Here is a 25668-nt window from a genome sequence, read left to right as displayed (position 1 = left end):
TGGGAACTACAGCTTGTCATTGGAAAAAGCTTCTTATTTTTAACTGGGACTATTTCACACAGTGTAATTGCCCTAATCTGTGGAACAATTCCAAAACCGCAGCAGGTGCTGGTGGAAGGTGTGGAATGAATATGGCTCTTTCTTACCCACAAGCTCTTAGAAGCAAGTAGAAGCCAAGATCCTGCCATAGAGTAAGCAGAGAGTTAACAAGAGAGGTTCGAACCTGTAGAAACCGGTCCTGTTTTGCCAGCCACTCCTCTTGAGATACAGCCTGAGAGATCTCCCAGTACCCCAATAATAGCCAGTGGGGTTGGATTGTGCTTTGCTGCGGATAAACCCTTTGTACTCTGTTCCTTTTCCCACCCACATCCCTTCCTTAAATACAAGATGGTTCCAGAATAGCTCACCTGGCTAGTTTTCTTGTGTTGAGTCCAGGACATTTGTGAGGTTTTTGAAGCAGCTGATCACACAGCCCAGGGGCTGACTATGTTACATATGTTTTTGTCTTTCTCGGTAGTGTCGTTAATTATTTGTGGATTTCCTAGTCCATGTTTCATTTGTATACCAGGCAGGGCATATTATTTTATTTTTTGAACATAAATACAAATCCCTTTTCTCACCAGTCTGCCCTTACTGGGGACCCCGAAAAATCTTTTTTCACTGTGGCCTTTTTTCGCAGTGGCCCTGGGAACAGCCAGGAGTGCATACTGAGGATCCCAATGGTTCATTTGCAGGGATGACCTCACCCATATGCCTCAACTGTCCTGTTTTAATCTTGGAATCACAGAAGACAATCTTGGCTTCTGATTGGATCATGGAATGCCTTGAGTTTTGGTCCAGCACTCTGGAACGAGTCCTCAAGACAGAACGTTGGACCAAAAGACGCTCAGCCTGGCACGAGTCAGCTGGGTGGCACTAGAGCGCCGGAATGAAAGCCACAAGTCTTGCAATCTCATGTGTGTGAGAAAACTCAGCCAAAAAAGAAGCGCCCTGATTTGGGTCCCAAGAATGCTGGAGGGTATGACTTTCACTGTTGTCTGTCATCAGGTATCAGTCTGTACAGATGCCTAGAGAAGGAGGAGGCAGCAGAGTGGGTTTGTATCACCATCTACAGAACTCTTTCTGGCTTTGCCAAGGTTATTTCTGCTTGACCTGATAGTTCCTCCATGTGCCTATTTCAGAACAGTCCTCATTCAAGAACAGGACGTTTCCTTGATCGAAGCAGAGGTGCTTCAGAGTGTCCCTACCTATTAGAAAATTGTATTTAGTGCTCAAATGATTACCCCCCTCCACATCACTATTGAATACTATATAAAGTGGCTCCTCTCAGCACTGAGCATTCACATCCAGCAGCCACCATGAAGTGCAATAACACGGCATTCCTGGTCCTCATCATGGGATTATTGGCACCTTGCGCTAAGGCACAGCATTTCTTTCCCCGTTCAGAAGGTAAGAATTCTGGTCCTTAAATGCATTAAGTGTGCAGTATGCCAGGCCTCTTTGTAAGGACCCATTTATGTATTTTTACTATACTATTGCAAACAATGACTCCCTCCACACCAGATATAAAAAGCACATGGATCCAGTTTTCTTATGAAACCACCATGGGACTCTTTGTAGGGTATCATTGTGGAGCTTGCATCTTTGGTAGAGATCATATCAGGTGTAAGGTTCACAAATGTCTTCAAATGGTATTATGTCCTGTGTTTCAAAGGATGAGATGACATATATTGTACTTGTGACATTTCCTCTTCTCGTCCTTCCTCCAGAAACTATGCCTAGAAAATGCGCACTCACTCCAAAGTATGGAAAATGCAGTTTATCTCTTCCACATTTTTACTATGATGTCAAGAGCAACATGTGTATGAAATTCATTTACAGTGGTTGCGGAGGCAATGGAAACAACTTCCAATATTATTACCAATGTGTTTTGAAGTGTCAACAGTTTGGTAAGGACAATTAATTCCCCCACCCCGTTTCCTTACACCTTTAAAACAACCAAATGTTTGAAGCGAAAATCTGTTGAAAAGTTGCCTTCTGCATTAATGTGGTTTCACACTCACATCAAATGTGCAAGATTTGTCTTCTTGCCCTTTTCACAGCACATCTAATGTTCAGATCAACAACAGATATACAAGGTAAGAGTTGTTATGGTTGTCTGCCGTGTGATTCAAAAATTGAGTTGGAGGTGGGTGGGTGGGGGAGCCTGTCAATATGATAGGCAAGCCAGTCAAAGACAGGACATTAGCTGCAAGATGATGAGCAGGGACTGCTTCAGCCTGCTACTTTATTCTGTGGGACTAGGGAGCAGATCTCTATATGTCAGCCATTTCCCTTCCATATTTATCCTTTTAATTGAAATTACTTCTGTTGGAGGGGGTCTTCTTCAACACCTGACCCTACTGCATACCACTCCAGGGTTCCTGTCATTGCCCACTTGGAAGAGATAATCTCAGCAGTTTGAATCATAGATGCAGGGCTTTGAAATAGGATTTACATCTACTATGGTAAAAGGTAAGGGGACCCCTGACCATTAGGTCCAGTCGTGGACGACTCTGGGGTTGTGACGCTCATCTCACTTTATTGGCCGAGGGTCATGTGGCCAGCATGACTAACCGCTTCTGGCAAACCAGAGCGCACGGAAACGCCGTTTACCTTCCCGCTGGAGCGGTACCTATTTATCTACTTGCACTTTGATGTGCTTTCGAACTGCTAGGTTGGCAGGAGCAGGGACCGAACAACAGGAGCTCACCCCGTTGCAGGGATTCAAACCGCCGACCTTCTGATCGGCAAGTCCTAGATGAGCTTATATACTGTATTGGTCCGAATATAAGCAGCACCTTTAAAGTCAAGGGGGGGGGGCGAGTAAAAAAGTCAAAACCCGAATATAAGCCGCTGCCTTAAAATTCTGCAGGCACTCACACCCGTTCTGTTTTACCTTATGTCAGTTTAAGTAGCGATATTGTAAAAGCCAGTTTTTGTAAGATCACGAATTTAAGCAGCACTTTAACTTTTCATGGTCGGGGGAAAAAGGGAGGCTTATATTCAGGCCAATACGGTATGTGTGACCTTTCCACATACTGCTTTTCTCCTCCAGACCCACCTCCGAAATGCAAACAGCCATTAATATTAGGAGACTGCAAAGCAAGTAAACGGCGCTATTATTACAACGCCGAGAGAAAGAGATGTTTTGTGTTCATATATAGTGGATGTGGAAGCAACGGGAACAATTTTGATTCTTTCAGGGAATGCTATGAGGAGTGTGAAAAGTATGGTAAGAATGAGCACTTTTAATCTTTTTTCCCAATCAACCCGAAGAACTTGCACTTTTTGCTTAACTTTATGCATGCTCTAGTCCAAGCTTCCTCAATCTCGGCCCTACAGATGTTTTTGGCTTACAACTCCCATGATCCCTAGCTAGCAGGACCAGTGGTCAAGGATGATGGAAATTGTAGTCTCAAAACATCTGGAGGGCTGAGGTTGAGGAAGCCTGCATTAATGCATAAAGCCTTAGCCCACAAATATCTAAAGCAGTGGTGGCCAAACTCGGCCCTCCAGATGTTTTGGGACTACAATACCCATCATCCCTGACCACTGGTTCTGTTAGCTCGACATGATGGGAGTTGTAGTCTCAAAATATCTGGAGGGCCGAGTTTGAGAAAACCTGCTCTAGTGGCATTGCAGCTCCACTACAGCATCATATTGCCCTATAGACATGCTGGGGGGGGGGGGGAGAGCTTTGGTATTAAGAGGTTAGCATGTTGGGGAAATTAGTTCTCTGATTTAGAAAATCAGCATAAATGCAGCGTTTGATGCAAGAGTGGGGAAGCTTGATGCTAGAGCAGAAAAAGAGTGCTGGCTTCAGAGGAGAAAAAATTGAGTCCAGCATTAAGAAAAGAAAAGTTGTTGTTGTTTAATGTTATAATTTGAAAACTGACAAAAGACACCTGAACACCTGGCTGAACAAAGGGTTTTGTACTGGCATCTGAAACATATCAGACTATGTGCCAGGTACTGTATCTAATCTGATTCTGCTCCACCACTGGCACATGGAGATTAATGGGAAAGGGCAAGGGCAGCCTTATGGGTCCCAAGCTGAGCTCCAGGATACTAACATCCATTTCATTTCACTTCTAATTTGTATATTATGTTTCTGCATCACTAAACACAAGGTAATTTACAAGCTGAAGAAACAACAAAATAGGTAGCAAAGAATGACTAAGTTACAATCAATAAAAACAATGGCAAGTTGCATTGCATAAAATACGACAAAACATACAGAGCCATGCAAAAGGATCAAATGGAGAAACAATTGGGGTGAAGAGTTAGTCTAGATTGCTCAGGAGCAATTGCACCCCGAAAAAGGTCTCTCATGGTTCTCCTTCTCCTTATAACAGAAACACCCGGACTTCTGATAAATCCTGACCAGCTTGAAGGTAAGGGCCAAGTAAAGGTAAAAATTCCATAGCATTTTCCTTCTGACTCTCATATGCATTTTGCCTTCCACTCCTGCTGGCTTTCTTTAGTTCTGATGCAGCCTGTTCCTTAAGGCCTCCTTCCCTGTGTCTTTACTTCTTAGCAGTTTTCACCAGGATCCAAGGGCTTGTTTCCTCCCAATACATCATGGGATCCGGCCAGAAGCATCTGCTGCAGCCCCTAAGCCAGTGATGGCCAAACTCGGCCCTCCAGCTGTTTTGGGACTACAATTCTCAGCTCTCAGCCTCCACGCGATTGAGGGAATCCCCGGCCGCGTCATCCCCTGGACAGCCAATCAGCTGGCTCGGGGTGTGTGGCCTGCCCAATTTAACGCAGGGGCAGCCGGGGATCTCCCTCTTTGGCCGCCTCCAATTGCTCCCATTAACCTTACTTAATTGTGTCATGTGTCTTTATTTCCACTGGGGGAGGGTAGGAACTCGCCACGCAACTTATGGATTCGGGAGGGACAAGATAATGTCCCAAGAGGACAGTTGTCTTCTGCATGTGTCATTCAGTTCTGAATTCAAAGTTCTCAGCCAAAAGTTTTCACTTTTTTCTTCTCCAAACTACATATTGGTCTCTCAGCCCAAGAAGCTTAGGACACCCCCTACTTCCCTCTCTCCTCTTAGGTTCAAGGGCCTATTTATTGACAGTGGAAGAGTATCTGAAGCCGTGTATGAGATGCAGCCTACTGCCCCTATTGCTATTGCTATGTCCTTCTACTGATCTCCTTGCCCACCATGCTTGCTCCCCTGCCATAGCAAGCAAGACTCCCCTTACTTATACCATAGAAGGTGGGCATGGAAGGGGAAAGGGGGTCCCTGAAGGAAAGAGGGTGGGATGTGAGGCACCGGCCCACTCTCCCCACTGCCTCAGAATGCATTAAGGACAGGCAGGAAACCCAAGACTCTCATTTCACATCTTGATCTGTTTCTTTCTATGAAGCTTGGCTGCACCAAATCAAAGGCTGTTGGTACGTTTTCTGTGATAGTATGCTAAATCTACCTAGAGGCATCTCAGAAGGCATAACCTCATCTTACTTAAGTCCAACTGGTCTCTTTCATCTGTGCTTTTCCCACTCTTGTCAACGTGGCTGTTGGATCCCAGGGCAGAGTTCTTCTAATTGTCACTGAGATCATCTCAGGTGTTGCAACCACAAACACGAAACCTTCAAATTCTGTTTTCTTCAAGAAATGAAGTAACAGATGTGAACCTTGTTTTTGTCCTTCTCTCCCCCCTGCAATATCAGACTTTCTGCGTGATTATTGTGACCAACCCCTAGACGTGGGACGCTGCAACAAGGACTTACCTCGCTTTTACTACGATTACAGTAGCAGGACCTGTAAGCTGTTCAACTACGGTGGCTGTGCAGGGAACAGGAATAACTTTGAGACAGAAAATGAATGCCTTTGGGCATGTGCAGCCGATGGTAAGGGCACAGAAATGTTTAGAACTTAGAACTTTCATTATTCTCTGAATGTTATTTATGCAATGATTGTGTTCCAACTGCGTCAATTCAACATCCTCATTTCATAGGAGAGGGAGAAGCTCTGTTTCTTGGAATAGCCTTTGAGTTGTGGATTAAGGTTAGCGAAAGGTGCATTCTGTTTGATGCATTTTATTGAAAAAATGTCAAAGGATCTGGTGGTGGAGGAAGGAAAAGCAACAACAACAACCCCCCAAATATTTGGCAGTTGCAAGAAAGATGGTATCTTTTTGCTGCAAGCTACTCTTTCACCTACTGTTTCAGCTACTAGGGACGTGGGTGGCACTGTGGGTTAAACCACAGAGCCTAGGGCTTGCTGATCAGATCGGTGGTTGAAGTCTTCATGACAGGGTGAGCTCCTGTTGCTTGGTCCCTGTTCCTGCCAACCTAGCAGTTCGAAAGCACATCAAAGTGCAAGTAGATAAATAGGTACCACTCGGGTGGGAAGGTAAATGACGTTTCCGTGCACTGCTCTGGTTCGCCAGAAGTGGCTTAGTCATGCTGGCCACATGACCCAGAAGCTGTACACCGGCTCCCTCGGCCAATAAAGCGAGATGAGTGCCGCAACCCCAGAGTCATCCGCGACTGGACCTATCGGTCAGGAGTCCCTTTACCTTTACTATTTCACCAGAAAGCTAGATGAGCACTGTTCCTATTGGCCAATATGACAAAAGAATTGTAATGAATAATCAATTTTTGAAAAGTTTCTGAAAATTAGTAAAAAGGTAAAGGACCCCTGAACGGTTAACTCCAGTCAAAGGTGACTATGGGGTATGGTGCTCATCTCACTTTTCAGGCTGAGGGAGCTGGCCTTTGCCCACTGACAGCTTTCTGGGTCACGTGGCCAGCATGACTAAACTGCTTCTGGTGCATGGAAGACTGTGATGAGTGCCAGAGCACATGGAAATGCCATTTACGTTCCTGCTGCAGTGGTATCTATTTATCTCCTTGCGCTGGCATGCTTTCAAACTGCTAGGTTGGCAGAAGCTGAGACAGAGCAATGGGAGTGCACCCCATCATGTGGGCTCGAACCACCAGCTCTCCAATCAGCAAGCCCAAGAGGCTCAGTGGTTTAGACCATAGCACCACCCATCTCCCCACAAAGATTAGTAGAATGACCTGGTGATGTGCCAAGGCATGTCACACGTTGGTAATGTACAATTCCATAGGGATCCGTGACACTCATATCAGTACATTCCACACAGGGTCCTGTATACCTGAAAGAGTGTCTCTACCCTCATCGTTCAGTCCGGACACTGAGATCCAGCTCCGAGGGCCTTCTGGCGGTTCCCTCATTGCGAGAAGTGAAGTTACAGGGAACCAGACAGAGGTCCTTCTTGGTAGTGGCGCCCGCCCTGTGGAACGCCCTCCCTTCAGATGTGAAGGAAATAAGTAGCTATCTTATCTTTAAAAGACATCTGAAGGAAGCCCGGTTTAGGGAAGTTTTTAATATTTAATGCTGTATTGTTTTTAACACTTGATTGGAAGCTGCCCATAGTGGCTGGGGAAACTCAGCCAGATGGGCGGGGTATAAATAAATTATTATTATTATTATTATTATTATTATTATTATTATTATTACAGTCTTGAGTGGTTATGCTAGCTAGAAATTTCAAGTAGCCGCATACATGTACCTGTAAATCTATGGCCTTAATTGAGGAGCAAATACACTTAATTGAGGTTGCATGAACATTCAGATTTCTTCTTCATCTTCTTCTTTGAAGTGAGGTGACCATAGGGTGGCAGTCTTTATTTTTTGACTTATGCTGTGCACATGCTATACATCATGACTCCCCACCTCCCCACCCAAAACTCCTGGGTAGTGAAGGGTGAACCCTTAGAGAGCTCTAATTTCCAAGGGCCCTTAATAAACTACAGTCCCCAGGATTCATTAGAGGAACCCTTGCGCTTTAAATATATGACGTAGCTTTAACTAATCCAAAGGCGATTTGGTGGATCAGTTGCCACAGCATCCCTCTGTGTGTTTGTGGCTGTACCTCAATGGTTGTGAGCGTGCTCAGAGCTGTGTGGTTGAATGGCAGATCTCCTCAAAGACAAGCAGGGGAGCAAGAGAGAGTATTTCCTGACCTTAAGGAATTTTTCCTTTCTTTCATTTAGCATCTGATATTTGACCTTGCTAGAGGGAGAGCCAGCAAGCAAGCAAGCAACAGTGAGTCCTTTTCTATAATCTCATTTTGCTCCCCCACCCCCTGCCTTCAATTGGAAAAGTAGGAGGAGAAATAGTGGGTGGCTTATGTATGTGACATCTGCCCCCTTTTCTTTCCACCATGCCTAATTTTATAAACTTGTATCGTGCGCCCCCTAACTCAGCATCCCCACAAGCTAAACAGCCCCCCAAAGTATAGTTTCATCTTGGTGGAAATAGGTCTCAGCTGCACCGCCACATTTAATTGTTCCTACCTACCTCTTCTTTGGGACACAGGTGACGCTGTGGGTTAAACCACAGAGCCTAGGACTTGCCGATAAGAAGGTCAGCGGTTCGAATCCCTGCGACGGGGTGAGCTCCCGTTGCTCGGTCCCAGCTCCTGCCAACCTAGCAGTTCGAAAGCACATCAAAGTGCAAGTAGATAAATAGGTACCGCTGTGTTGGGGAGGTAAACGGTGTTTCCGTGTGCTGCTCTGGTTCACCAGAACCGGCTTAGTCATGCTGGCCACATGACCTGGAAGCTGTATGCCGGCTCCCTTGGCCAGTAAAGCGAGATGAGTGCCGCAACCCCAGAGTCAGCCACGACTGGACCTAATGGTCAGGGGTCCCTTTACCTTTACCTCTTCTTTCTTCAAGTTCACATTGAGTCTTTGTGCAGGGCTTGGCCTCTTCTATTTTCAGATTCATTACCATCTGATTGGAACAACGGCACCAGAGGAAGCCAGGATGCGCATCCCCAAAAAACTATGCCTTCATCTAAAGGCTTCATTCTTGCATGCTTGCCAATAAACTCACCTGTTCGTCTTCTTCATCCTGCAGGCTCTGTTTCTTGAGTATTATTATTATTATTATTATTATTATTATTATTATTATTATCCCAAATGTTTTAAAATCCACACATCCTTAACGTGAATGTGGGGAGAATAAGAAGTGACGAACTTTTAAACCAGGGCAAGATTATTTGAAGCAGGGTAGCAACTCCCAATCAAAAAGAGGTTTTACCTTAATATGGAGTTCAGAGGAATACACCATCTATCTGCCTCCAATGAGAGAGGTGAGTCCAGATTAGTTAAATGGAAAGAGCTGCTAGGAGGGGATTGATGGAAACTATGAGTTGATAGCACAGCACGTGTGGGCTTTGTTGGGGATAGAAATCTCCCAGCTAATTCCTTATATATTTTTGAATCTGATCTAGGGTCCACTTTGTAAGAACCTGGGGAATTATATCAAAAACTAACAATTTGCTAACCAAGCAGTCTCCCTATATGATTGTAGCTGCTCCATAAAACCTTCCCCAAGAATTCAAAAATTCTCCATATTAAGAAGTTCAAAATAGTACATTAGCAAAGCCATAAAATTATAAAACTGTACTGGCATAGTCCCAGGGCTCATCCACACTTAACTTTTGCCTTGCTCATTCCAGGCACAGGTCAGTGTTTAAAAGCTCTATACCTAAGCAGAGTTTTGTGTGTGTGTGTGTGTGTGTGTGTGTGTGTGTGTGTAAATTGCTTTGAGCTTTCCCCCTGAAAACCTGTTCTTTAGTGCTCCATTGGAGCAAACATTAATTTGGGCTTTCCATGGATTGACATTTGCTCTGGCTGAGCTTTAAAGAGCAGGTTTTCACAGAGAAAGCTCCAGAGCAGAGGTGGATAAACCAAGTAGTATTTTGAGAATTTTGTTTTGAATAGTTTACCATTGACTTAGCTAGTTCCAATATTTCTCCACCATAAGTCAGATTTGCCAAGAAATATTCTCAGGGCAAGAGAAATCACTTTGTTGTAGTAAAACTGAGAACCGTTTCCATATATATTAGTGTTAAAGGCTCATCCACACTTCTGCTTCTCTTGTGCCTAGAAAGAGTGGGTCTGAGTAGTTTTCCCTTTGCTCTGCTCCTATCCCTGAGAAAACCCTCTCTTTAGTGCTAAATTGGAGCAAAAGTCAATCTGGAGAAACCCCAAATTGCTGTTTGCTCCTAGGTAAAGGTAAAGGGACCCCTGACCAGTAGGTCCATGCATGGACGACTCTGGGGTTGCGGCACTCATCTCGCTTTATTGGCCGAGGGAGCCGGCGTACAGCTTCCGGGTCATGTGGCCAGCATGACTAAGCCGCTTCTGTCAAACCAGAGCAGCGCACGGAAACACCGTTTACCTCCCCAACACAGCGGTACCTATTTATTTACTTGCACTTTGACGTGCTTTCGAACTGCTAGGTTGGCAGGAGCTGGGACCGAGCAACGGGAGCTCACCCCGTCGCAGGGATTCGAACTACTGACCTTCTGATCAGCAAGTCCTAGGCTATGTGGTTTAACCCACAGCACCACCCGCTGTTTGCTCCTATTGAGTGCTAAAGAGAGGTTTCCCCCGGAGGAAAGCAGCTGGGAAAGAAGAAGTGTGGATAAGGCCTTAGTCTGCCTAAGGAAAGACTCAGGTAAAGAAGGGGACTTCAGCATTGCCCCTTGACAAAGGTCCCAGGACCATCATCTCTCTCTTTTTTTAAAAAGATTTTTATTAAAGTTTCAAACATTTTATAAAAACAAAACTAAACAATACAATAATACAAACAGACAAACAAAAATAAAAACAAGTATAATTTCAGTCCCTTATTTTCTTATAACTTACTTCCCCGACTTCCTCATACCTCCCCTTTCTGTATTCCAATTTCTAATTTATTAATTCAGCAAATCCTTTCCCTTATTTTTCATTTAATTTTTAGTCTCTCTTTTCATTTTTACTTATCCATTACAGCTGGAAACCACATATTTTCTAAACCAACGTCATTCTAACATTCATTAATTTTACAATAGGACCATCATCTCAACTGGGTTTCACTCCCTGAAGAAGAAGCAGATCACACAAGCAGTTAATCTGTCCTCTCTGCACATTGAAATGCCAATACATCATTTGCATCACACCCTCAAAGCAAACTCAAAGCACACCTTGTAATGGGAAAAGGTTGTATTTGTTTAAATATAGCAATAAGAACTCATGGGATCTGCATAATCAAATAACTGAACCAATCAAGCAGATCAAATTAGTCCAAGCAGTAATTCAGGGAGGTATCATCTCCCTTCCTGCTCTAGGGCAAAATATCAGGCCTCATCCTTGCCACTAATGACGTGGACTATGAATGAGGCAAGTACACAAAACCCCACTGTTTCTGCATTCAACCAGGCACGCATGCCCAGCGCACAGGGCATCCACGTGAAGCATTGCAGGGCAAGGTGACAAAAGAGTGCCTGCACCCAAAACACCTTAGGAATTCTACCCAACAATGTCGGAAGGCATGACTTTACCTGCCCCCAACAATCCCTTGTTGTTTGTCATCAGGTGCCAGGAAGTACAGGTGCCTAGAGAAGGAGGAGGCAGCAGAGTGGGTTTGTATCACCATCTAATGGAAACAGAACTCTTTCTGGCAATGCCAAGTTTATGCTGATTGACCTGATAGATAGTTCCTCTATGTCTCTAGTTCAGAGCAGTCCTCATTTGCAAGCAGGAGTTTACCTTGATCTGAGCACAGGTGCCTCAGAGTGTCCCTACCTATTAAAAATTATGTTCAATGTCCAGGTGGTTATCTCCCTCCACATCACTATTGAATACTATATTAAGGAGGTTCCTCTCAGCACTGAATATTCACATCAACATGCAGTGCAATAGCACTACACTCCTGGTCATTATCATGGGGATATTGGCACCTTGTTCTAAGGTGCAGGGTTTTTTCCGTTCAGCAGGTAAGCCTTCTGGCCCTTCTATGCATCAAGTGTGCAATATGCCAGGCCTCTCAGCAAGTTAGGAATCCCCTGCAGATTGGACGGGATTGGGCAGGTTGGGCATTGGGCGTCATCATGGCGACAGTTCTCTGGCATGTGTAAGTCACCATTGACTCTGGGAGACTCAGAGAAATGTTCTGCTTTTTCACCTTTTGTTCAGCCTGCCTGTATCCTTGCCTCTACACTTTCACCCTGATGAATACATAGGGTCCCATCTGTGCTCTACCTCTAAAGCAGTATTATTCCCCTTTAAACTACGAAAGATCCCTGGGAAATGTAACTTGGTCAACGGGCTGAGAATTGTTAGGAGACCCTCTTCTCCTCAATGTACAAAGTGGTTTAAGAGCCAAGGCTTCTTCCCGGGCAAATTTGGGAATTGTTGCTGTGGGATGGGGCTTGGGGTCTCCTAACATGTCTCATCATCCCTAATAAACTACAGTTCTCAATGTAATTTGGGGAAGCCATGAATGTTTAAAGTGGTATAATAGTTTGAGTCTGCCCTGTAACTAGTGATAATGGGAGGCATACCCTTCTTTGTTACAAATCCAGTTTTTAAAATTCAAGTTTGGAAGTCTCTTGACACATAAATCTACAGCAATAGGAAGTGTTCACTGGGATTTTAAATCTTTTCCTTCTTTATAGTCTGTAACTTCTTATAGGTAAAAGCAACATCTCCCAGAGATAAGGAAGCGCAGTTCCTGTTGAACAAATCCAGAAACGTCTCAGGAAACAATGCTATACAAAAATAATGACATTGGAGAACCCATATTTCCCCTCCCCCTTGGAAACAATGGCTGCCTCTACACCATACACTTAAGGCACATGGATCCCTCCCACCCCAAGGCCTACAGTGCCCACAGAGCTACAATTCACAGCACCCAGAACAAACTACTGTTCCCAGGATTCTTTGAAGAACACAATTTGCATTACACAGATAGTGTCTACACAGGCAACATCACATGAGCTGATAGTGCCCTTTCTAGGAAAAAATTCCAGCTCCAGTTCGAAAGCCTCACCTTCTTTGGCTTTTGGAGAGACATTCTTAACACTAAAAGAAAATGAAATCAATATGGCTAAAAAGCCCTTGGGCTAGCATCCCATGGGGTAGGAAATATAAATTATTTCATGATCTCAGTTTGGATTACAATAGCAAACTTTGCTCAAAGTCACAGCTGATTCTACATTTGAGTTGAGAATTATGGATGCACTGCATTCGACAGCAACTAGTACATTCCATGTGGGAATCTGCTGCCTTTAGTGCCGGTGTGTGTGTGTGTGTGTGTGTGCAACAGCTTCGTTGTCAGTGTGACCCCACAGACATTCTCTGAATTGATTATTCTTAAGTGCTGCAGTCTTCTTAAAGGCTATGGGGGAAAACCACCACTGAACTCTACAACTGGACTCCAGATTGGGCTCTTTAATGTGTATACCTCTTGGGTCCCAATGTGTAGGCTCCATCTTTGGCTACTTGGTAGAGAAGATATCAGATGTAGGGTTAACAAATGTCTTCAAATGGTATTATCTTCTGTGCTTCAAAAGATGAGATAACATATATGGTACCTGTGGCTGTTCCTCTTCCCATCCTTCCTCCAGGAACTATACCTAAAAAATGCACACTCACTCCGGATTATGGAAAATGCAAGAGGTTTCTTACACAGTTTTACTACGATGTTAAGAGCAAAATGTGCAGGGAATTCATTTACAGTGGTTGCGGAGGCAATGGAAACAACTTCCTAGATTTATACCAATGTGTTTTTGAGTGTCACCCGTCTGGTAAGGACAATTTTAATACCCCCTCCTTTCCCCTAAACCTTAAAAACAACCAAATGTTTGAAGTGAAAATCTTTTTAAAAGTTGCCCTTGTGTTTCTAGGGAGTGTTGTACTGAATTGATTCTCTGCTGCTGGAGATGTTCTGCTGCATCACTTTTTTTTTAAAAAAAGATGTTAATAGGAGTTGTTTCCAGCAACATATGGTGACTCCATCTTTCCACACCCTTCCCCTACAGACTCCCATGGCATATAAATTCAACTTCAGAGGGGACCCCAAAATTCTTGTAAGCTGCCTAAGGTAAAGGTAAAGGGACCCCTGACCATTAGGTCCAGTCGTGACCGACTCTGGGGTCGCAGCGCTCATCTCACTTTACTGGCCGAGGCAGCTGGCGTTTGTCCGCACACAGTTTTTCCAGGTCATGTGGCCAGCATGACTGAGCTGCTTCTAGTGAACCAGAGCAGCACATGGAAACGCCGTTTACCTTCCCACTGGAGCGGTACCTATTTATATACTTGCACTTTGACGTGCTTTCGAACTGCTAGGTTGGCAGGAGCTGGGACCGAGCAACGGGAGTTCACCCCGTCGCAGGGATTCGAACCGCCGACCTTATGATCAGCAAGTCCTAGGCTCTGTGGTTTAACCCACAGCACCACCCACGGCCCTTGTAAGCTGCCTAGGGAGGTGTTAACCCTGTAATAAGGGAGGATGTTAATATGGAACGTGCCCTTAGTTCTTACAGTAATCTCTAAATAAATAAAACAATTAGAAGTGTTTTTAGGGCATTGTGACCCGTTTTCCAGCACAGGGTGAACTGAGCTGAGAGGCCACCCACCCACCTCCTTCCCAAAGCCTAACTTGCTTTCTGAAGGAGGCATGAGGGCTGTGTCTGACAGGGTCCTAGAGTCCTCCCAGACCCTTCCCAAAGCCTACCTAGTGCTTGCCCAGCTTTGGGAAGGTGATGGAAAGTGTGTACAGTGGTACCTCTGGTTAAGAACTTAATTTGTTCCGGAGCTCCGTTCTTAACCTGAAACTGTTCTTAACCTGAAGCACCACTTTAGCTAATGGGGCCTCCCACTGCCGCTGCACCGCCGCTGTGTGATTTCTGTTTTCACCCAGAAGCAAAGTTCTTAACTCGAGGTACTATTTCTGGGTTAGCGGAGTCTGTAACCTGAAGCGTCTGTAACCCGAGGTTCCACTGTAATGTTTAATGGAGATAGTACAGCCATAGGCAAACTCGGCCGTCCAGATGTTTTGGGACTACAACTCTCATCATCCCTGACCACTGGTCCTGTTAGCTAGGGATGATGGGAGTTGTAGTGCCAAAATATCTGGAGGGCCGTGTTTGCCTATGCCTGAGATAGTACAATGTTTAATTATGAACCGCATGGGAAAGAGCAGTTCCTGAATTAATCTCTAGCTAATTGTATCAGCTGTCCAATGGTCTGTTTTTCATTTCCCCGTAAAACTCTGTATCTAAGCTGTTTCACACTCACTTCAAATCTGCTGTACAGTAAGATTGTTCTCCTTGTCCCTTTCACAGCACTTCAAGTACACAGGCTAATTGGGTGGAAACAAGGTAAGAGTTCCTATGGCTGCCTGCAGCGCGATTCAGAAATGGAGTGGGGGAGATGCCTCTAAATATGAGAGTCAAAAGAGACAGGACATAAGCAGCAAGATGATGAGAAGGGACTGCCTCAGCCTGCCACTTTGTGGGACTTGGGAGCAGAAGGAACATAGGATATGCAAACCATGAGATCCAGGCCCCCCAAAACTGATGGGCATTTCCATTCAAATGGTCTCTGTGTGCCAAGTCTTTTGATTATGTGGGGCAGGACTTTATTATTACGGTCACAGACCAGTTCCAGCTCACTTACAATATCAGGAAAATCATAAAACACAACAGGAATACATTGAATTGCATTTGGGTATAACAGAGGCAATTCAGATATAGCGGCAGTTAAAAATATATATTAAATCTTGATCACTAAAATATAACCTAAAATTGTCATTTAAAACCTTGATCATTTTGGTAGTACAGCTTGTTCCCTAAGTATTATGGCAGTTGCACAGAATTTGACCACCCTTAGCGTGATCTCTAGATCCTTGTCCTCTACCAGGTGTTTTAGACATTGAAGTTCGGACCCATTTGGAGATTTTTGTATAACAGGAGTGATAAATACCGAGTGTATATCCCCGTAGAAACGGCAGCGTAACAAGACATGAGAAACAGTTTCTACCTCTATCAAGCCGCAGGGGCAGACTTATTTCACATATGGTTTACCCTCGAATCTGCCCTGCAATAAGGCAGATGGCAGCACGTTGAATCTAGTGAGGGTAAATGACCGTCTTTATTTGGATATTTGTAATTTTGACAAATAATTTGCTGGGGTAAATCCTCTCCCATTATCTTTTATTGTCGGGTGTTTATTCATCTCGCTCACGCGGCATTGCAGTTCCACATCCCAAATTCGTTGGGGGATTGTTGCTCTAGCTTTCTCATAACCTACAGCTATGAGGGCATGTGGGGAAAACCCCAAGCCTCTTAGCTTTTTATGCAGTGTAGCTTTCCATTTGGATTGGTAGGAATCCAGTAGGGGGCAGGACGTACCTTGGCTTCCCCCAATGTTTTATTCAAGTTGGCACCCCGATACAGAATCTTGGGGTCGAAGGGGCTGGGAAATGGGTGGGGTCTTTTTCAACACCTGACATTCCTGCATGCCACTCCAGGGTTCCTGTCATTGCCCACTTGGAACAGATAATCTCAGCAGTTTGAACTGCAGGACTTTGAAATAGGGTTTACATCTACTATGTATGTGTGAGCTTTCCACATCCCCATTTCCTCCTCCTCCAGAGCTACCTCTAAAATGCAAGCGGCCATTTACATTCGGAAATTGCCAATCTAGTATGCTACGCTATTATTACAATGCCAAGTTGAAGAGATGTTTCATGTTCATATTTAGTGGATGTGGAAGCAACAAGAACAATTTCCATTCTTTCAGGGAATGCTACGAGGAGTGTGAAAAGTATGGTAAGAATGAGCCACTTTCTGTCTTTTTTCCCAGTCAACCCGAAGAACTTGCACTTTTTGCTTAACTTTATGCATGCTCTAGTGGCATTGCAGCTCCGCTACAGCAGCATATTGCCCTATAAACATGGGGGGGAGTGGAGTAGCTTTGGTACTAATGGGGTAAGCATTGCTGATTTGAAAAAAAGTCAGAAGAAATGCAACATTTGACGCTAGAGTGCGAAAGCTTTGTGCTAGAGCAGGGAAAGTGTGCAGGCTTCAAAGTGAAAGAAAATCTTGTATAGCACTAAGGAAAAAAAGGGAAAGGGTGCAGAATTTTGTTTTATTAATGTTATCATTTGAGAACAGTGACGAAAGTCACCTGAATGCATGGCTGAACAAGGGGCTCTGTACAGTGGCAGCTCGGTTCTCGAATGTAATCTGTTCCGGAAGCCTGTTTGGCTTCCGAAACATTCGGAAACTGAGGTGCAGCTTCCCATTGGTTGCAACAGTTTCTTGCACTCAGTGGAAGCCACGTCACACGTTCAGGTTCTGAAAAATGTATGAAAACAGAAGCATTCACTTCCAGGTTTTCGGTATTCATGAGCCAAAACGTACAACAGTGGAGGCATTGGGGAACCGAGGTTCCACTGTGCTGGCAATCTGAAACATATCAGACTAGGGCAGGGGTCTGCAACCCGCAGCTCCGGAGCCGCATGTGGCTCTTTTACACCTTTGCCGCGGCTCCGGGGCGGATACTAGCGAGGGGAGGAGGCGCATTGTGCGCCCTGACACTCCCCACTGTGGCGGGCGCTGTACTGGCTGTGACGTCGCATGGGGGCCGTGCGTGCGTTAGTCACGCACCGTCCCGATGTCACCTTCCCACCCGCTACATTGTAAGGGGCATCTACGCTGGTCACTGCATTGAAAGGGGGCATGTACGCTGGTCACTGTTTTGAAGGGGAGTGAAGAACACACACACACACACAAAAAGGTAACTTGTTCATTTAACGTTTATTTCTATGAGGAGGAGTAATTCTGAGGGGTCAAACAAAGAAATAATAAAAAAGTGACAAAAAAGTTATTTTTATAATGACGAGTTTTGCGGCTCCCAGTTTCTTTTCCTTCGGAAACGGGTCCAAGTGGCTCTTTTTGTCTTAAAGTTTGCAGACCCCTGGACCAGGGACTCAGCTACATTAGTAAAAAAAACCAACCACATTATGATTGCATTAAAACACTGTGACACCAGATGTCGCTGTAGAGCGGAAATCTGAACTCGATGATATTTCCCATTGTGAGCTTTGAAACTCCCCCTCCCCCCAGCATTTTTATAAATGTGTAGATGCAGCCTTAGGGAGAGTATCTTTTGGGACAGTGGTTCTCAAACTTTTTTTTCTGCGCCACACTTTCAAAATAAAGGTTTGCTTGCACCATACCAAAAATTGTTATTGATAAGAAATACACTGGAAAACAAAACAACTCCTGGCAGTGCTTTATTTATAACATAGAATGCACCTACTTTACATTTTTAAATAATAATATGTATTAAATTTTCCAATTTAACAATCCAATAAAAGCCACATTAAAAACATTCCAAATTATAAAATAACCAAACAGTCCAAATATTATGCCAAATCATAAATCTTTGGTTGACCTCCCATGCTCTGAGGTCAGAGGATAGCAATCATCTCACATTTGCGCTGCTTTCTTAATTAGTCCAGATGGTTCCCATAAATCAATCCGATGTTAATCCTTCGTTCATTTTCAACAGCCTCTGAGTTTGTCTAGCAAGCGAGTTAAATCAAAACAATGTTTCTGTGTGGGTGTTTATTTTCATCCATGTCTTTCACTTTTGCTTCTTCATGCCTGTAACTATCCACTACGACACGTCCCAAAATGGAGGAAATCTGGCTTTCTGCCAGTTGTACCAGGCATATGTCCAAACCTCTTCGTTTCATCTCATTCCAGAACAAATAAGCCCGTCTTTGGCTAGAAGTCTCAATTCCCACCTTCCTTTCTCAACAATTCATCAAAGTTAATTTCAAACTCATAAATCTTTTCCACAGTTAATAATTAGATCAAAATTATATCAATATTAGAGTACAGTCCTGCTTGCATACGTAATCCATCGGTACTCAGTCCTTCTAGGGAGATTTGCCAAATAAGATAGCAAATAGAAAGTATATCAAAAAGAAATAATGGAGGCTCACCCCCCTTCCGTTCTAACATACCAGTTCCATAATAAAGATAATCCCTCTTCCATTCAAATCCTTTAGCTCCTCAGTGGCTGAATCAGTTTGCAGATTAGTTTATATCCCCTCACTCAGAGCATGCCCGTTAATTAAGTCCAAATTATCATCTTAAAAAACAGGTGTTCATTCACTCATGGTGGTGACTTTGGAGAGTTGCCAAAGAGACACACAGTGTTTTCCACCCAGCGCCCCCAGCCCCCTCCTTCCTACAGGAATCTGCGGGTGAAGCTGCCCTCCCCGGCCCTGGGGGGTGGGGTGGGAGGATGATTACTCCCATCTCATCCTCAAAATATTCCGTGCGAAACGGCTCAGTAATAACCAGCCTCCACCACGGCAAGCCAAACTGGAAGTTGAACACGCCTACTTTACAATATGATCATGGGACATTCAGAAAATATAAAACAATACACTATATAATAACATGATTCATTTCCCACACATACCGTAAATTTCGCTCCATAACACACAGTTTTTTTCTCCTAGAAAGTAAGGGAAAATGTCTGTGCGTGTTATGGAGCGAATGCCTACAGATGGCGGGGGAATTTGCTGCAGTCGTGAGCAGTCCGTGGCTCGCTTTGAAACAGCAAAGCGGGTGTAAGCGGCTCCTGTCAGCTAGCGGAGCCGGGGAGGAGGGAGAGAAGCAGAGCGGGAGTTGGCTGCTTTAAAACAACCCCGTGTTCTCTGTCCCTGCCTGCAGTTTTTTGCTGTCCGATTTTGGATTAGCCACTGTAGGGGCTGTGTGTGTGTGTGTGTGTGTGCTTGAGCTATCGTTCTCCTCCTCCTGCTTCCCCTTCACTCTCCCTGAGCCCCTGCGACTTTAGGATTGACACTCTGTGTGTCTGTGTGTGTGTGAGGCATCGTTCTCCTTCTCTTGCTTCCCGTTCACTCTCCCAGCGCCTCTGCGCGCCCCTGCGACTTTAGGATTGACACTGTGTGTCTGTGTGTGTGTGAGGCATCATTCTCCTTCTCTTGCTTCCCGTTCACTCTCCCAGCGCCCCTGCGCGCCCCTGCGACTTTAGGATTGACACTGTGTGTCTGTGTGTGTGTGAGGCATCGTTCTCCTTCTCTTGCTTCCCGTTCACTCTCCCAGCGCCCCTGCGCGCCCCTGCGACTTTAGGATTGACACTGTGTGTCTCTGTGTGTGTGAGGCATCGTTCTCCTTCTCTTGCTTCCCGTTCACTCTCCCAGCGCCCCTGCGTGCCCCTGCGACTTTAGGATTGACACTGTGTGTCTGTGTGTGTGTGAGGGCTCCTTCTCCTTCTCTTGCTTCCATTCACTCTCCCTGTGCCCCTGCGCTCTCCCAGCGCCCTGCAACTTTAGGGCCAGTTCTCTCTCTCTGTGTGTGTGTTTTGACCTCACTGCACTTGTTGGGGGAGAGTGTTGGTCGCAATTTTTCTTGATTTGTCTCAGAGTGGTTACTATCGTGGTTTTCTTGCCGGGGAGGAGGGAGAGAAGCAGAGCCTGCTTGTTCTAAAGGAGCAAAGCCGGAGAGGAGCCTCTCCTGCATTATTAACAGCATCCTTCTCCACACCCCCCACGTGTGCTCCTTGTCCCTTGAGTGTTTTTCCTTCCCTCCCCACTTAAAACATGGTTACAAAGCATGGATCCACATGGATCCTCAGGATTTTTGCATTGGGCTACCATGGGGTCACGAAGAGTCGGACACGACTGAACGACTAAACAACAACAACAACAACCCCAAACTCACCGTCAGATCGCATGTCTGTGGCCACAGCGTGAACCACAAAAATCATACATCCACTGTTTCGTTTAGAATATTTTTTTTCTTGTTTTCCTCCTCTAAAAACTGCGTGCGTGTTATGGTCAGGTGCATGTTATAGAGCGAAAAATACGGTACCTTATTTTTCAATGTATAAGACGCCCCCTGTTTTTTGAGCCCAAAATTAAGAAATAAATAATTGCAACATTCCGTGTATAAGACGACCCCCAATTTTAACCTTAAAAAAATTGGGGGGAAATATACATGGGGAAATGCAGTAATTATAAACAAGTATCTTTTATTGTCCTTGAATTTCCCCACCACACTTGCCATCCTCTCCTGCCACACCGGTGTATCTAATTACTGTATCTAATCTGATTCCGTTTCACCTAAGCTCCACTGGCACATGGATAAGGGAGGATGTTAATTTATGAGCATATTCATGGGAAAGGACAATACAGCCTACCAATCATTAATGGATCCTAACTGAGCTGCAGCAAGTCCTTAGCATAGTGCTTTTTCAAGAACAGAACCCTAACTAGAGTTGCTCTAGATTGCTCTGTAGCGATTGTAACTTTCAGCATAAAAATGGTCTCCAGTCTCTGCCATTTGGTTAACATGGTTCTCCTTCTCCTTATAACAGAAATACCTGAATACCTGATAAATCCTGTCATACTTAAAGGTAAGGACTGAGTAAAGAAGGGCTCCATGGCATTCTCCTTCTGACCTTTGTATGAATTCTGCCTTCCACTCCTACTGCATTTCTTCAGTTCTGCAGTCTGTTTTTTCAGGTCTCCTTTGCCGTATCTATACTACGAAGCTGTTACTTTCTATGAAAGGCTGCACCAAATTTTCTGTGATAGTATGCTAAATATGCCTTAAGGAATCTCAGAAACCATAATCTCATCCTATCTAAGTCATTGGCTTGCATCTACACAGCTATAAAAAATCACTCTGAAAATGCTATGAAAAAAAACTGTTTTAAAGCTCACAATGGAAAATTTCATAGAGTTCCAATTTCAATAATTTTCCACAGTGCTATAATGCATTTGTAACTTCTTCTTTTAACGAAAGTAAATGTAACGAGTCCCAACTGGTCTCTTCCATCTGTTGCCCACATTTCCACTCTTGTCAATGTGACTATTGAATCCCAGGGCAGAGATTCCATAATTGTCACTGAGATAATCTCAGGTGTTACAACCAGGCGTTCCAAGTGGTGGGGGCTGAGGGGTCTTCAGCCCCCCGCCATTTTTTTCAAGGAGGGGGCTGAACTCCCTTAAAATTCTGTGGCTCCGCTCCGCCTCCGCCTCCCCATCAATGTCACGTAGGGAGGAGGTGGCCCAACTCAACACTCCCCAACACCCAGCGTGAAATAGCTGGCATCGTGGCGTGTGCCCCGCGACATGGGGGCAAGTTGGTGCCTTTGGTTGAGACCACAAGTATGACACCTTAAAATTCTATTTCCTTCAAAGAACCAAATAATAAATATGAACCTTGTTTCTGTCCTTCTCTGCCCCTGCAATATCAGAGTTTCTGCTTGATTACTGTGAACAACCCCTAGACATGGGACACTGCCATAGTACCTTTCCTCGCTTTTACTACGATGACAGGAGCAGAACCTGCAAGCCGTTCAACTACACTGGCTGTGCAGGGAACAGAAATAACTTCAATGAGGAATATGAATGCTTTTGGGCATGTGCAGGCAATGGTAAGGACACAGAAAATGTTTAGAACTTTCCCAGAGAGGAACTTCCATTATTCTCTGAATGTTATTATGCAATGATTGCGTTCCAACTGCATTAATTCAATATCCTCATTTCATAGGAGAGGGAGAAGTCCCCTCGCCCTCTCTGGTGGGCACCACTGTGGGCTGCTATTCCTCCACGCATGGGAATTCAGCGTGGGAATACCCAGGGACTAGTTCTCTGACAGCAAAGGAAGCCTCTGGGCTGAGCTTGCTGCCTGGGTTATTGGACCATATAACATCGGTCTTGAAAGACCTACACTGGCTCCCAGTACATTTCCGAGCACAATTCAAAGTGTTGGTGCTGACCTTTAAAGCCCCAAACGGCCTCGGTCCAGTGTACCTGAAGAAGCATCTCCACCTCCATTGTTCTGCCCGGACACTGAGGTCCAGCGCCAAGGGCCTTCTGGCGGTTCCCTCACTGCAAGAAGCCAAGTTACAGGGAACCAGGCAGAGGGCCTTCTCAGTAGTGGCACCTGCCCTGTGGAACTCCCTCCCACCAGATGTCAAAGAGAAAAACAACTACCAAACTTTTAGAAGACATCTGAACCTATTATGTTTAATAGGTTATTGGATTTTAGTGTTCTGTTGGAAGCCACCCAGAGTGGCTGGGGAAACCCAGTCAGATGGGTGGGGTATAAATAATAAATTATTATTATTATTATTATTAGTCCCACCTGCTCCCTTAATCAGTGAATCAAGAGCAGACATGGGCTACCACAGGGTTTCTGAACATTCAGATGGGTTTGTTTGTTTTTGTTTTTTACTATGAAATGAGGTGACCAGTGGGTGGCAATTTTTCTTTTTTGATTTAGGCTGCACATTTAAAGCTCATGACTTCTCCCACAATTATCCTGAGTTCTGAAGTTGAACCTGCACTGAGCTCTGATTACAAGGGCGCTTAATAAATTACAGTTCCCAGGATTCGTTTGGGGATGGCCAGGTGCTTTAAATATATGGTGTTTATGCAGCTTTAACTAATACAAAGGCAATTTGGTGGTTCAGTTGCCATACCAGCCCTCTACATTTTTGGGGCTGAACCTCTGAACCATCCCTGTTGCATCCCTTCCAAAAATGCCCTCAAGGTTATCCATGAGGGGACACCATGGGCCAACTTTAGACTGTCATTGTTTTGCAGAATTGACAAATCTCCCCCAACTTTAAAAAACAACAACACCATAGCTTTTGAAGTAGGGAAGATACAGTAAAACTGTGGGAGAACATTCAATGGATTGGAAGTCATATAACCCCAAATCTCAAACCACACGCTCTTTCTTTACTCCACCAATGCATTTTATACTTTTTAGAGCATATAGAGGTGGTAGTGGGGGATTTCTGTCAATCTCCTGTTCTCTGGTCAATCTGCTACCTGCACCAGTCAACCGATTCTGCCATGCATGATGTTATAAACTTGTCTCATGCTTCCTGTAACTCAATGTCTCCACAAACTAAAAATACCCCCAAAACATTCCTTGTGGTGGAAGCGGGTCTCGGCTGCACCTTCACATTTAATTGTTCGTACCTCTCACTTCTTTCTTCAGGTTGACCTTGAGTCTTTGTGCAGAGCTCAGCCTGTTCTATTTTCACACCTGCTAACATCTCATTGAATCCAGTGGAACAAAGGCAGCAGAGGAAACCAGGAGGCATTCTTTTTTTCAGCTATGCCTTTATGTATAGGCAGATGGCTCATCCTGCTGTACCAGTCTTTGCCAAAAATTCTCACGCTCTTGCCAATAAACTCACAGGTTCTTCTGCACCCTGTGGGCTGTGTTTCTTGAGTGCTGTTGTTGTTGTCTTCAGGTCCACATATCCCTTTTGTGAATGTGGGGAGAATAAGAAGTGATGGTTATTTGAAGAAGGGTAGCAACTCCCAATCATAAAGAGGTTTTACTCTAATATGGAGTGTTCCAATTCATAGATTATCTGTCTGCCTCCAAAGAGAGAGGTGAGTCCAGATTAGTTCAGTGGGAAGAGCTGCTATGAGGGGATCTATGGAAACCATGTGTTGATGGAACACCATGTGTGGGGCTCCAAACATGCTTTCGTTCACCTTCTAGGCTATGACTTTCCCTCATTATACTGAGCCTGGCCAAGTTACTTTACAACCTGAGTATAATGTGACCTTGGTGTAGGTACCATTGCCTGTTCCATCTCAGGCAACAGAGATCAGGGATTGGATTTAGCCAGGAGGCCAGATCCAGATGTTTCCCCAATCCCCAGGGACCACTTTGACAGGTAGGTGTGGGCAGGTGTGATCAGCTGACCAGCGCTGGCAGTAAACCTCACTAGACAAGGGACAAGTAGTAGCCATTTTCAGGCTCCCAAACATTCCATCTTTACCTGCATCACACCTGACGTCACATATGCCTCAGGCAGCCCCTTCACTCTGCCTAATGATAGGGCTGGCTCTGGCTGTATATACCTATACACCAGGAGTGGGGAAGTGGCCCAGGCCAGTGGGCAGGATTCCGCTTTCCTCAAGCCCACAAGAGCCTCTTTGACCCACCTGTCAATCATCTGACATTACCATGGCATCAGGTGAAATGCTCTTTCCTCCTTGAGAGGCTGAATTTCAAACAGCACAGGAAAAGGAAGCATTTCCACATGGTCCTTGCCATGAGAGCAAATCAGCTACAGAGTTGCTGATTGAAAGCTTGCTCGTACAGCCAATCCCAGTGGGCCCTGCTCATAGCTGTCAACTTACAGATTTGAAAATAAGGGACCAGCAGCCTCAAAAATAAGGGATCAGCAGCCAAAATAAGGGATTTTCCGGGCACAGGTATGTTCAACTCCTGAGCCCCTCCAAGCCAAAGGCAGAAAGCCCTGCCAGCAGCCAAATGAAGCCTCAAGCAGTGGTTCCCACAGCGCAGCAACCCGGCAAAGGGGATGCAGCAAGGAAAACCACCGTCACCTCTCTGCTGGGAAGCGCTGACCAAAAGCGAGTCCCCAGGCAACGCGGCCGATTTGATCGGCACAAGGCATGCAAGCTCCACCCCCCAGTCATTCTTAGACTCCTTATTGGGTGAGCAACGCAGCCAAGCAACACAGTTGGAGCCTCCCTCCTCCCTGGCCAGCAGGGAGGGAGGGAGAGGAGCTGCTTCCTTTGAAACCCGGGAAATTGGAGGGACATCATCAATAAGGGACAGCAGCGGGAAACGGCACTGGGATAAGGGACTTTCCCGCCAAATAAGGGACGGTTGACAGCTATGCCCCAGCTGGATGTACACTGAGGCTCCCAATGGTTTCCTTGCAGTTGTGACTTCACCTGCCACACACCTGAT

General features: G+C 45.0%; 1 protein-coding gene and 1 pseudogene across 5 annotated transcripts; both read left to right on the top strand.

Annotated features, from left to right (window-relative positions):
• Nucleotides 1–55: 55 nt before the first annotated feature.
• LOC310832173 (carboxypeptidase inhibitor SmCI-like) lies at nt 56–8126 on the top strand. 4 transcript variants are annotated; one of them, XM_083713810.1, is made up of 9 exons: nt 56–191; nt 1048–1094; nt 1182–1449; nt 1770–1949; nt 2103–2138; nt 3098–3274; nt 4398–4436; nt 5726–5905; nt 8081–8126. In XM_083713810.1, the coding sequence occupies exons 3-9, from the start codon at nt 1359–1361 to the stop codon at nt 8092–8094; spliced, it is 717 nt and encodes a 238-aa protein (XP_083569936.1). In that variant the 5' UTR covers nt 56–191; nt 1048–1094; nt 1182–1358; the 3' UTR covers nt 8095–8126. The 4 variants fall into 4 exon arrangements, with proteins under 4 accessions (XP_083569936.1, XP_083569938.1, XP_083569939.1 ...); XM_083713812.1 differs by lacking the exons at nt 1048–1094; nt 1182–1449; XM_083713813.1 differs by lacking the exons at nt 1182–1449; nt 1770–1949.
• Nucleotides 8127–11677: 3551 nt separating this feature from the next.
• Nucleotides 11678–24175, top strand: LOC310832169 (carboxypeptidase inhibitor SmCI-like; annotated as a pseudogene). Its single transcript, XR_014568612.1, has 7 exons — nt 11678–11856; nt 13489–13668; nt 15208–15243; nt 16519–16695; nt 21287–21325; nt 22172–22351; nt 23929–24175. The product of XR_014568612.1 is annotated as a carboxypeptidase inhibitor SmCI-like (transcript).
• The last annotated feature ends 1493 nt before the right edge of the window (nt 24176–25668 follow it).

The sequence above is a fragment of the Podarcis gaigeae genome (assembly GCF_964106915.1).
Source record: "Podarcis gaigeae genome assembly, chromosome: 15".
NCBI classification, from domain to species: domain Eukaryota; kingdom Metazoa; phylum Chordata; class Lepidosauria; order Squamata; family Lacertidae; genus Podarcis; species Podarcis gaigeae.
The sequence above is the reverse complement of the archived record's forward strand: the minus strand, read 5'-3'. Positions and strand labels throughout refer to the sequence as shown.

What these genes read in the sequence shown, in the direction of transcription:
- LOC310832173 (XM_083713810.1), top strand. Translation starts at nt 1,359, where the DNA reads ATGAAGTGCAATAACACGGCATTCCTGGTCCTCATCATGGGATTATTG. An exon ending in ATCAACAACAGATATACAAG is followed by an intron (nt 2,139 to 3,097) that starts GTAAGAGTTGTT and finishes TTTCTCCTCCAG; the next exon opens with ACCCACCTCCGAAATGCAAA. An exon ending in AAATCCTGACCAGCTTGAAG is followed by an intron (nt 4,437 to 5,725) that starts GTAAGGGCCAAG and finishes CTGCAATATCAG; the next exon opens with ACTTTCTGCGTGATTATTGT.